Consider the following 11,991-nt stretch of genomic DNA (forward strand, 5'->3'; position numbering starts at 1 on the left):
AATGGTGTCACGGAGAGTTGAACACAACTGAAATGACTGAATGATCACAATAATAATGATAACTCACATTTATGAGATACTTTAGGCTTTGTTAAGTGTTTTCCTCACAGCAATATCCATGAGGGAAGCAGTATAAATATCATCACCCCCATTTTACAGATGAGAAGATTGAGACTAAAAGAGGTTAGGTGATTTTTCCATTTTCACACAGCTATTTAGTAAATGGTGAACCCAAATATCCTGACTTCAAATCCACAGTGTTCCTTCAATTATACCCTACTACCTTTCACATACTTTCTGGTTATAGTTGTGTATGTAGGGGGTTTTGTTGTTATTGTTGTTGTTGTTGCTTCTCTTGTTGTTTTTTACTGGACCTGTAACTTCATTGTCATAGGGATAACCAATTATTCCCAGTGAGGAATTCAGATCATTGCCTGGACTATAATTTATTCTTGTAGAGAACTTCTTGGGGCACAGAGTTTAAGTAACTTGCCTAGGGTCCCACAGCCAGTATGTTTCACAGGCAGGACTTAAACCCAGGTCTTACTGACTCTGAGGCAAGCTCTCTCTCCATTAAGACACATTACCTCTCTATAGGTATACATACAGATGGAAATATACTAGTCAATTAATCATTTTATTTTAAGTGGCTTATTTATCATTTAATGAGCTAGGTACTGTGCTAGGCACTTTTCACTAAGTGAAACTCCCTGTCTTCGAGGGGCTTAATTTCTAAGTCTATGTGTGTGTGTGTTTGTGTGTATACGTATACACATGCATTCACAATACACATATAAGGTATATATACAAAATGCATGAAACAAATCCTTAGGAGGAAAGGCAGTAGTAGCTGGAGAGACCAGGAAAGACCTCACTCAGAAGGTAGATTTTTAGCTGAGTCTTGGAAAAAACCAGGGGTTCCAACAGGCAGAGGTGGGGAAGGAGAGCATTCCAGGCATGATGGACAGTCTTTGCAAAGTCACAGCAATGGGAGATAAGAGTGTTGTGTGTACGCAACAGCAAGAAGGCATGTACACAGCATATGCAACATATGACTATATGCTGTATATGCAATGCAATAATATACAATGAGCCTAGAAACATATGATGGATCCAGGTTGCAGTGAGCTATAAAGGTCAAATGGAAGAGTTTTGTTTTATTTTGTTTTAATGTGATCCTAGAGGTAATAGGGAGCCTCTGGAGTTTATTGAGTAGGGAGTCACATGGTGACTTAAGGAAAATCACTTTATTTTTTAAAATTTATTTATTTAAAATTTTCTCAATTACATGTAAAGATATTGTTTTGTTTTGTTTTGTTTTGTTTTATTTTTGCAGGGCTATGAGGGTTAAGTGACTTGCACAGGGTATAGTTCTTTTTCTGAATGTGGAGAGCAGGAAAATCACTTTGGTTGCTGTGTGGAAGATGGGTTGAAATGGAGAGAGATTTAAATAAGAGTACACACTTAGTAGGCTATTGAAACAGTCCAAGTGAGACGTGATAATGCTCTAAACTAGGGTGGTTTGGGTTTGAGTGGAGAGAAGGAAGCAGAAATGAGATTTATTTTGGGAAAAGAAATGAAAAGATTTAGCGACTAATTGGCTGATTGGGGTGAGGCAGAAAGAGTTAAGAATGACGCCTAAGGGGGCAGCTAGGTGGCACAGTGGATAAAGAACTGGCTCTGGATTCAGGAGGACCTGAGTTCAAATCTGGCTTCAGACACTTGACACCAGCTGTGTGATCCTGGGAAAGTCACTTAACCCTCATTGCCCTGCCCCCCCAAATAAATAAAAGATTTTGGGGCAACTAAGTGGCTCAGTGGATAAAGCACTGGCCCTGGATTCAGGAGGACCTGAGTTCAATTCCACCCTTAGACACTTGACACTTACTAGCTGCGTAACCTTGGGCAAGTCACTTAAGCCCCATTGCCCTGAAAAAAAAAAAAAAAAAAAAAAAGGAGAAGAATGACACCTAGGTTTCAAACCTGATTTTATAGAAGGGATAGTGGTGACCTGACAGTGATGAGGAAGTTCAGAAGAGGTGGGTTTGGAAGGAAAGACAATGAGTTCTGTTTTGGACATGAGCTAAAGAGGTCCGTAGATCGTCTAGTTTGAATGTTCAGTAGGTCATCAGTGATTCCCAAGAGAGACTGGAGCTGAATCTATGATCTGGGAGTCATCTGCATAGATGTGGTAATTAAGTCCATAGAAGCTAATGAGGTCACCAAGTGTAGAGAGAGAAAAGGATAAATACTCATTTCACAAAAGAATTCCATGTCATTAGACATTTTCAGGATGGATTAGGTGTTTTGACTTATCTGGTTGATTTGCCATTTGAGGATGAAACCTTGGGGGGGGCACCCACAGTTAAGGACATGGAAGATGATCCCAGAAAAAGTGACTGAGGAGTAGTAAGAGAATTAGATGGGGAACCAAGAGAGAACAGAAGCATGAAAACCCAGAGAGACAAGAATTTCCAGAAGGAGAGTTGTCAACCATGTGAAATGTTCCAGAGAAGTTAAGAAGGATCGGGATTAATGAGAGCTAGCACTGATGTAGCTTTCAAAGCCTGAAAAGTGTTAACTCATTTGATCCTCACAAAAACCCTGTGGAAGATAGTTGCTATGCTTATCTCCATGGTCACAAGTGAAGAAACTGAGGAACAGAGAGGTCAAATGACTTGCTCAGGGTCACACAGCTAGTGTCTGAGACTCAAGTCTTCCTGATGACAAATTCTATGCTCTATCCACTGTGTCCTATACCTTCCCTTTTTATGGAACATCCATTTGATTTGGTAATGAAGAGATCAGTGCTAAAGAGTGTTTTCAGTTGAGTGAAGTCAGAACCAGATTGCAAGGGGCTTAGATTAGAATGAGAAGAAAAAGTAGAGGCATTGAGTGTGGATATGTTATCAAGAAGTTTGGCTGAGAAAGAGAGGAAAGGTAGAGGATGATAGTTATTAGAGATGGTGGGATATAAGCAAGATTTGTTATTGTTGTTGGGGGTTTTTTGTTTGTTTTTGTTTGTTTGGTTTTTGCAGGGCATTGAGGGTTAAGTGACTTGCCCTGGGTCACGCATCTAGTGTCAAGTGTCTGAGGCCAGATTTGAACTCAAGACCTCCTGAATCCAGGGCCGGTGCTTTATCCACTGCTCCACTAGCTACCCCTGATGTTGTTTCTTTTAATGGAGGAGAATGTTTGTGGCCCATAGAGAAGGGATCAGCAGTCAGGAAGAGAGTAAAAGTTGGAGGAGAGATAATATTGCTAGAGAAGAAAAGAAGGGGGTGGGGGGAGAATCAAGGGGGCTTTTAGAGAGGCCTTGGTCAAGAAGGATAGCTTCTCCATCAGAAACTGGAATAAAGGAGGTATTGGGGGATGATGCCCCAGGTTTGTGAGATGAGGAAGAGAACAGAAGAGGGACCTCATGGTGAATGGCCTAAATCCTATAGTAGATTCTGAAGTGAGGTCCTCAGCTGAGAGGTTAGAGAAAGGAGGATGTGTACAAGGCTTGAGGAGAGAAAAAGGCTTGGAAGAGCAGTTGTGCTGAGTGGGATACAAATTCAATTGGGGGGGAGTAAAACGATTCCTTTGCTGCAGTGAGGACCCAGGTTGAGATGAACTAACATGAATTTGTAGTGGACCCAGTCAGCAGGACTTTCCCCACTTCCGCTCCTCATTGCCATGAATAGGAACGGAGGAGGAGGAACAGAATGGAAGTAATCTAGGCTTAGGGTCTGGTAAGGTAATAGCTAGTTTCTTTGTGACAGCCACAAAGTAAAAGTCCCTTAGAATTCTAGTGTTAGCGGAAGGAGAAAGGGAGACTGGACGAACACTCATTTCACAGGATGATTCCATTACAGCAGACATTTTCAGGATGGAATAGGTATTTTGACTTTTAATCTCTCTGAATCTGGCTCATACCATTTCAGTGAGATTTTAGGCTGTAGTTTTGGAAAAAAAAATAGCAAATAGGAGGAAACTCTGAGAGCTGACATATGGAAATGAAGAAGAAACTCTGATGGGTGGGACCTTTAAATACAGATTTTTCATTTAGGTGGATCGAACTCAGGAGAACCACCTGATTCAAGAAGACTGGATTTCAAGTCAGAGGACCTGGTTCAAATTCCAGCTCTGCTACTTATGATCTGTGTGACCTTGGCCACTTAATTCCTCTGGACCCTGGTTTCCTTATTTGTTAAATGAGAGAACTGGGCTAGATGACCTTGTAACTCTAAAGTTATGATCCTATAAGAAAGGGTGACAGAGAATATAAGTGGGGTGGTCCTTCCATCACTCAACTTTTGAGAAGAGGGTCTCAATCAAAGGTCTGTACAAGGAGATGAATAGATTTTAAAGGCAAATGATTAGATTCCCCCCCCCCCATGCTGACCCACCAGCCCTCCAGAAAACAGGAAAGCAAAGAGACAAGGAAACAACCAGATCTCTGGAGAAAACTGGATATTTGGGGTCCAGACTTTGGGTTCATTGGTTTCCAGATCCAACAGGAAGATGATGAGGATTGATGGACCAAGCAAGAGATAGCCTCCTAAACTGACCCCCAGGTTGTTTCAGTATCTTGGTTAAGGAATTCCTTTAGGTGTAGGACAACTTGATTGTTCCACATAGAAAGATTATAGGAAAGTGGGTCAGGTGTTTTTTATCCAGAAGGGAGTGGTTTTACTTAATTGATTTCCTACTTTTGATGCCATAGAAAGTAGGAGCACCAATTGGCAAGGTTGTATGTAGGGTGGAACTTTCTAGCAAAACGATTTGAGATATGAAGGAAGGGGTTCTAGAGACGGGACAGGCAGGCAGGGGAATGAGGAAGGATGAGAACTTCTCTGGGATATGAAATAGCGTGATAGAGAAAGACAAGTTTTTGAAAAAACAGAGATTTTTTTTTTTAATTACCATAACCGGGGCAGCTAGGTGGCTCAGTGGATAGAGCGCCGGCCCTGGAGTCAGGAGTACCTGAGTTCAAATCCGGCTTCAGACACTAGCTGTGTGACCCTGGGCAAGTCGCTTAACCCCAATTGCCTCACTAAAACAAAAAATAAATAAAAATACCATAACCACATTATTTAAAGTCTAGGCTAAGGCAAAAATGTCACCAAAAAAAAAAAGGGTTTCTCTTGCCTTTTGTTAATATGTCCAATGAACTGACTTCCAATAATAAGACTTTGGAAAAGGCCATCTTTCTCTTTTTTGTGTGTCATAGATTCCTTTGATAATTATGAACCTTCTGTCAAAATAAAGGTTTTAAAAGAATAAACTAAAATACTTAGGATTATAAAAGAAACTATATTGAAATCCGGTTATGAAATCTTTTTTTTTTTTTTAAAGATCATGGATACCCTGGTTAAAAACCACAAAAGATATGTTTTCGAAACACATCTTTGACACTTGCCACTTGTGTGGCCTGGGCATGTCAATAAATTTCCCTTGGGCCTCAGTTTCCTCATCTGTAAAATGAGGGAGTTGAATTAGATGGGCTCTAAGGTCTCTTTCAGCTCCAAATTTATGGTCCTAGACCCCATTTGCTAAGCTGCCAGCCTACTTTGTGAACAAAGGCAGGAGCTTGTGAGCAATACTTTGATATGTTTGCCGAGACATTTATTGAGTAAATCTTCATTAGCAAACACCAGTAGACTTGATTGGTGCAGCCTGGTCAATGATTGGGAGGTTAGAAATTCTGCCAAGGAGATCAGGATGGAAGAATTGGGTTTTCAGTTCTTAGTTGCCTCCATCCAGGAGGCTGTCACCACCAGACATTAGGATACTCCGTACTGAATATTGAAACTTAACCCGGGGCAGCTAGGTGGCGCAGTGGATAGAGCACTGGCCCTGGAGTCAGGAGGACCTGAGTTCAAATCCGACCTCAGACACTTAACACTTACTAGCTGTGTGACCCTGGGCAAGTCACTTAACCCCAATTGCCTCACTTGGAAAAAAAAAAAAAAGAAAGAGAAAAAAAAAAAGAAACTTAACCCTAAGTCCAAGGCTTCCTGTTCTTCTGTACCAGATACAAACTTGTGGAGCTGCTGTGCTATGTCGTGATGGGTTTTTTCCCAGCCCTAGTCATCCTCTCTATGGTAAGTAAATCCTGCCTAAAGGAGGACCTTATGCTCTATCATTGATCTGGAACTCATCAAAACCATTCAGAAGGGGGTGACCAGAATATAAATATTTATTGCTGACCAAGAATAACTGGCCAAGACGTTCAAGTTAATCTCTATTTTTCCTTAGTTTAGTTCATACTTTGGCAGCACGGACTGGGTAGACATAGCCAAAGTGAATACAGTCTAATTTGAAAGGCTACACCACAAGAGAAAAACAGTGCCTCTCCTGCCCTTAGCTGACTTTGAATGCAGGCTTCTGGAATCCTCAAGCAGGAAATTCAGCTGTCTCCTACAGCTAGAACAATACATACCCAAGAGGGCCGTGTCCTGTGCTAGGAACCTTCTGTGAAGTGGAAGGTTTCTGGGTATGAGAGGGGCATGGTATGTGTAAGGATGGAGAGGCATCATCACTGGGCATCCTTGGCCACGTGGACTGCATATACACACAGCTTTCCTGCCACTCCCCCAACTGCCCCTTCATACTGTTGTCCTTTCAGGGAAAAAAAAAAAAGCCTGACAAGCCTCTTCCCCTTATTCCTATTTCTCTTGGAAGAGTTAATACTTTCATCTCCCTCAGTTTTTCAATCAATGAATCAATCAGCAAACATTTATTAAGCACTTAATGTGAGCCAGGCACTGTGCTGATCACTGGGGATGCAGCCCCCCCCAAAAAAGAAGAAAAAGTACAGCCCACCCCTCAAAAGGGCTCACTTCCTAAGGGAGAAAAAACGTTCACATAACTATGTACATATGAGATAGAGGGAAAGTAATCTCAGAGGGAAGACACAAGCAGTGCAGAGGTGGGGGTGGGGGAGAGTAACCTCTCTCTCTCTCTCTCTCTCTTTTTGTGGGGCAGTGAGGGTTAAGTGACTTGCCCAGGGTCACACAGCTAGTAAGTGTCAAGAGAGTAACCTGTCTCACCTCTGACACCGCCGTCACTCTAGTACAGGCCTTTATCACCTCATGCCTGGATTATTGCAATAGCCTGCTGGTGGGACTATCTTCCTCGTCTCTCCTCTCTGCACTGCATCCTAAAATGCCACTGGAGTTTATTGAATAGGGGGTTGACATGAATGAACCTCCATTTTAGGATGCAATAGTCCAGGAAAAAAATTTTTAAATGCTCTGTTTGGCATTCAAAGCCCTTCATAACCAAGCTTTCCAGTCTTCTTACTCCCCAACATGTCCTCTGATCCAGTAACATTGGCCTCCTGGCTGTTTCCATGAACAAGACCCTCCATTTTTCAGCTCAGGGCATTTTCTCTAGTCGTCCCTCATGTGTCCTTTGCTCAGATTACCAACCTTCCTGGCTTCCTTTAAGTCTCAACTCAAATCCCATCTCTTTTGGAATCCTCCTTCAATCCCTCTTAATTCTAGTGCCTTTTTTTCTTTAAATTATTTCCTATTTATCATGTTTATATAGCTCACTTTGTATATAATTGTTTATATATTGTCTCCCCCATTAGATTGTAAGCTCCTTGAGAGACTGTCTTTTGACTCATTTTGTATCCCCAGCACTGTCAATAACATAATGTCATCGGACTTATGTGAAAACCAGGTTTCTTACAAAAGAAAGGAACACTCATGGGAACCCAAAGAGTTCACAGTCCTTACAGAAGTTTGAGTATTTATGACAGTACAACAATAGGAGGAGAAAACCAGAAGGGCGGCATAGGAGAGGAAAGGTACAGTAACCCCTCACCTAGGGGAGAAAGAAGGCGATGGCAAAAGCTGCATTCTTTGCTCTTGGGAACCACTAGACTATGAAGATAGGAGGGTCTGCTTATCTGCAAAGGACCAAAACTGCACAAGCATTTTTCCCAGCCTGGCATAGATTGACTGGCACCTATCTTGCCTCCCAAGAACACACAAGGAATCCAGCTTGGGCTGCAAACAAGTTCTGTCAGCTGGCAGAGGGGGGTTTCGTCCTCAACACTTTCAGGACCTCCTGCATGCTCTGGGTCCAGTGTTTTTGGAAAATATGGCAACTCGAAAAGACAAGTTCAGGGGACCCCTTAATAGCACTTAGCACAGTGCTTGGCACATAGCAGGCACTTAATAAATGTTTGTCAATTAATTAAAAATTGGGAAAGGCCTCCTGTGGAAGGTGGAATGTGAACTAAGTTTTAGGAGAAGCCAGGAATGGAAAATTTCAAAGAGGGGTCCTAGTCTGGTTCATAGTCCTCTTGAGTATGTATTGCTCCAGCCAATGGAAAAGGCTAAGATTCCTGCCTTCAGGGTCAGCTGCAAATTAAAGCACTGCTAAATATATTTTATATTGCTTTTAAAAATGTATCTTTGTGCATTAAATCTCAAACAACAGCACCAATTAGACATGTTTTCAATTGTTTCTTTCTCTGTACATTATTTCTATAACTGCTTATTAGGTACTCCCTCTGGGTCCCCCTCCATTCTCTTTGTCAATTCTCATTCTACTTATGTTCCTATTTTTCTTTTTATGTGGCTAGACCTTCAGCCTATACTGTCCTTCTAATTTCACATTGTTTCATCTGTCTTTTTGAATTTCTTTCTATTCCTTGTATTTATCCTTTTAAGTGGCATAAAGTTTGGATTTACTTTTGATTTTTTTTTTCATTTTCATTTTTTGTTTGTTTTTTGGATGGGGCAATGGGGGTTAAGTGACTTACCCAAGGTCACACAGCTAGTAAGTGTCAAGTGTCTGAGGCTGACTTTGAACTCAGGTCCTCCTGAATCCAGGGCCAGTGCTTTATCCACTGTGCCACCTACCTGTGCCACCTAGCTGCTCCCCCCACCCCGATTTACTTTTGGAAATAATTTCACAGTGATTGGTAGATTTCCAGCCTCCCTCAAGTCTAGAATAGACAGGTTGATTTCCAGTCTTCTTTGATCCCCTTACTTAACAATTCCAGTTATAAGTGCCTTCTTTGAAGATATAAGAAGTGCTTTACAAACCTTAAAGCCTATAGAAATGTGAGTTATTGTTGTTATAGCTATATATTTGTTTCCACTTAAATTCTCCTTTTAGAAGCAGTTAGCTGGTACAGTAGATAGAATGCTAAACCTAAAGTCAGGAAGATCTGAGTTCAAATTTGACCTCAGATACTTACTAGCTGTGTGAACTTGGGCAAGTTAATTAAACCATTTGCCTTAATTTCTTCATCTGTAAAATGGGGATAAAAATCTCACCTACCTCACAGGATTGTTGTGAAGATCAAATGAGAGAATATTTATAAAAAGTGCTAACAGTGACACAGGGGTCTGTGGTGGTTCTTAATAAAGAATTGCACTCTCACACACAATCCAATTAGAATCAAAGTAAACTTTATTTGATGCTAGGGAAAGTGACCTCTCAGGGAGGAAAAAAGAGTTGGAAAGAATTTTCTCCAGTGACAGTGGGAAAGACAAGGCTTTTTAAGGAGGATAGATGGAGGGGAGCACTTGAAAACTGGAAAGTTCCCTTTTGGGGTGGGGTGGAGAAAGCTTGGATGCTTGTCATATTCCTGAGAGTCAAGGGGGATTTTTTTTTAAATGATGGTCCTGACCTTTGGGGTTATCCCTGTCTTCTGGCTGTAGCCAGGTTTGTTGACACACTCAGTCAACATTCCTGCTACAAACCTTTATCTCCTCTTACATCCTTGGCAAGTCTGAATCCGCAAGCCCCCTCTAATTGATTCCACGATCATGTCATTCTAAGCCTATCTTACACAGTGCCTGGCAAATAGTAGGCATCATATAAATGTTTATTCCCCTTCCCCCTTCCCTTTCTTTATTAAAAAAAAATTGTAAAGGGATCGGCTGGAATTTTTCAAGGGTTTTTTCCCCAAGTCAGTTTCTCTCTCTGTCTCTGTCTCCATCTCTCTCTGTCTCTCTCTTTCTCTGTCTCTTTCTGTGAATTGCTCCCTGGCATCAGCTGATTTCCAGGCCCAACTCGCTTCTCTGCCTCTACTTTCCACTATGCTACTGACTTCTTCCCTCCCCTCCCCTTGTCCTTGCTGACAGCCCAACACCGATGGAATCTTGGAGCTCATGACCGGAGGTTTCTTTTACTGCTTTGGGATGGTGTTCTTCAAGAGCGACGGGCGGATACCCTTTGCCCATGCCATCTGGCACCTCTTTGTGGCATTTGGAGCTGGCACACACTACTATGCCATCTGGAGGTACCTCTACCAGCCCAACACACTGGAGTCTAAAGTGTCCAAATGAGACGTCAAAGAATCTCACGATAAGCCTGGTGCCCTTGGAACAGTGCATTAGAGGAGATGTTACTGGGATGAGGCCCTGCTCAGAGGTTCCAGGCCTGTCTTTTGCTTCATTGCTGGATGTTTCTTTTGGATGGGTCCTGGGTCATGTCTGGTGATTGCCAGAAACCTCTAGGGTATCTGGTGCAGGAAAAAGGCACTAGAAGGCTTTATCAGAGGGCAAAACATTAACCAGATACTTTGTTTATGTTTTAGACAAGTGTTCTATAACAAAAATCAACACTAATGTCTTCAGGAAAGGGAACTGATCTCTTTCTGGAAACAAAAGGGCATGATAGGCAAAGATTTTGTTCACAGGGTCCTGAAAACCTTTAAAATGACAATTATACTCCTCTAGGGAGAAAATCAGCCTCTGTGTGTGCCAGATCCCACCTTTTTTGCAATTTGGATGCTCAAACTGCCCTCCTACAGAATCAATTAGTCTCTAGATGGTTTCAGGGATGGGAAGGTGACCCTCTCTGATCAGGCTATGCCCAGTCTAAGACCAGCCAAGAGTGGACACTCTTTTTTTCTCTTAGGAAAGTAAATACTTTCCTTTCCCACTCCCTCCTTTGAAAGTCCTTTTCAGACCTTAGGCTCTCTTGGGTATGTATCAACAAGGCTCTTTCTACCCTGACATTTTGGTTGTGTTGGGAATGAGCTGGAGGGGAAAATATAGGATAGAATTATGGTTGCTTTAATCTCTAGATTGAATCTGCAGGTGGGCCAGGTGACTCCAGCAACAAAAAAACTCAGACACTTTGTTGGGAGATGACCTTAGGGGAAGGGTCCTAGTTATCTCACCAGAAACCCAGAATTGGAAGGACAATTTGGGGAAGGGGAAAGAGCTTTGTTTAAGGGTCTCTTCCATTTCCAAGCAAGAAGACACAAGAGCAAGTGGTGAGTGATGCTCTTAATAGATGGGGCAGGAGATGGATGGTGACTGGGAGGAATTTATAACACTCAGCTTCTTTATTTTTTTCTTGTTCCCAAGTGGCAAAATCTGATGTTATTTAAAACTGTTTGTTTTAAAAAATTGGGACTCTTCCTTCTCTTTCTCAACCCCCAAGTTTTAAGGCAGCCTCAGAGGAAAACCCCATCAATGAATGTAAACATGACTCCTGACAAAACTTCTAGGCCAAAATCTCTGAAATCCAAAGACATCCAGACTGAAAAAGCTTCCAGACACCAAGTGGTATAGTCTCATTTCATGGGCTGGGGGGAAAAAGGGGTTGGTGTGGGGGTGGGGTCTTTATGGATGTAATACCTCATGTGGCCAGTAAGACAGAGGCATTCTGGCATAGAGTGCTGGGCTTGGGGCCAGGATAACTGAGGTTTAAAACCATCCTCTGATAATTTGCTGGCTGTGTCACCCTGGGCAAATCACTTAACCTTTATGTGCCTAAAGCAACTCTTTATAGGGCTTCTCTCCCAAGTAACTGACAGGTTGTGATGTCTGTTGGGGGTGGTCCCACACTGACCATTACAATCCCTCCTGCCTATTTCAGGGCTTCTAGTAGAAGGAAGTGGTAGGAAGCATGGATCCAATGCACCAGAAGACCTGATTCTTCTTTTTTTTTTTTTTTGCGGGGCAATGGGGGTTAAGTGACTTGCCCAGGGTCACACGGCTAGTAAGTGTCAAGTGTCTGAGGCCG

The 11,991-nt window shown here is 42.2% G+C and overlaps 1 protein-coding gene across 1 annotated transcript in view; it reads left to right on the forward strand.

The window, feature by feature from the left end:
• MMD2 (monocyte to macrophage differentiation associated 2) overlaps window positions 1-10,712 on the forward strand; it is a 118,681-nt gene extending 107,969 nt beyond the window's left edge. The window contains exons 6-7 of the mRNA XM_043978608.1: window positions 6,020-6,089; window positions 10,098-10,712. Coding sequence (XP_043834543.1) covers window positions 6,020-6,089; window positions 10,098-10,301 — 274 coding nt within the window. The 3' untranslated portion in view covers window positions 10,302-10,712. The remainder of the gene's footprint in view (window positions 1-6,019; window positions 6,090-10,097) is intronic.
• Window positions 10,713-11,991: the final 1,279 nt, after the last annotated feature.

The sequence above is a fragment of the Dromiciops gliroides genome, chromosome 1, assembly GCF_019393635.1.
Source record: "Dromiciops gliroides isolate mDroGli1 chromosome 1, mDroGli1.pri, whole genome shotgun sequence".
In the NCBI taxonomy this organism is placed as follows: domain Eukaryota; kingdom Metazoa; phylum Chordata; class Mammalia; order Microbiotheria; family Microbiotheriidae; genus Dromiciops; species Dromiciops gliroides.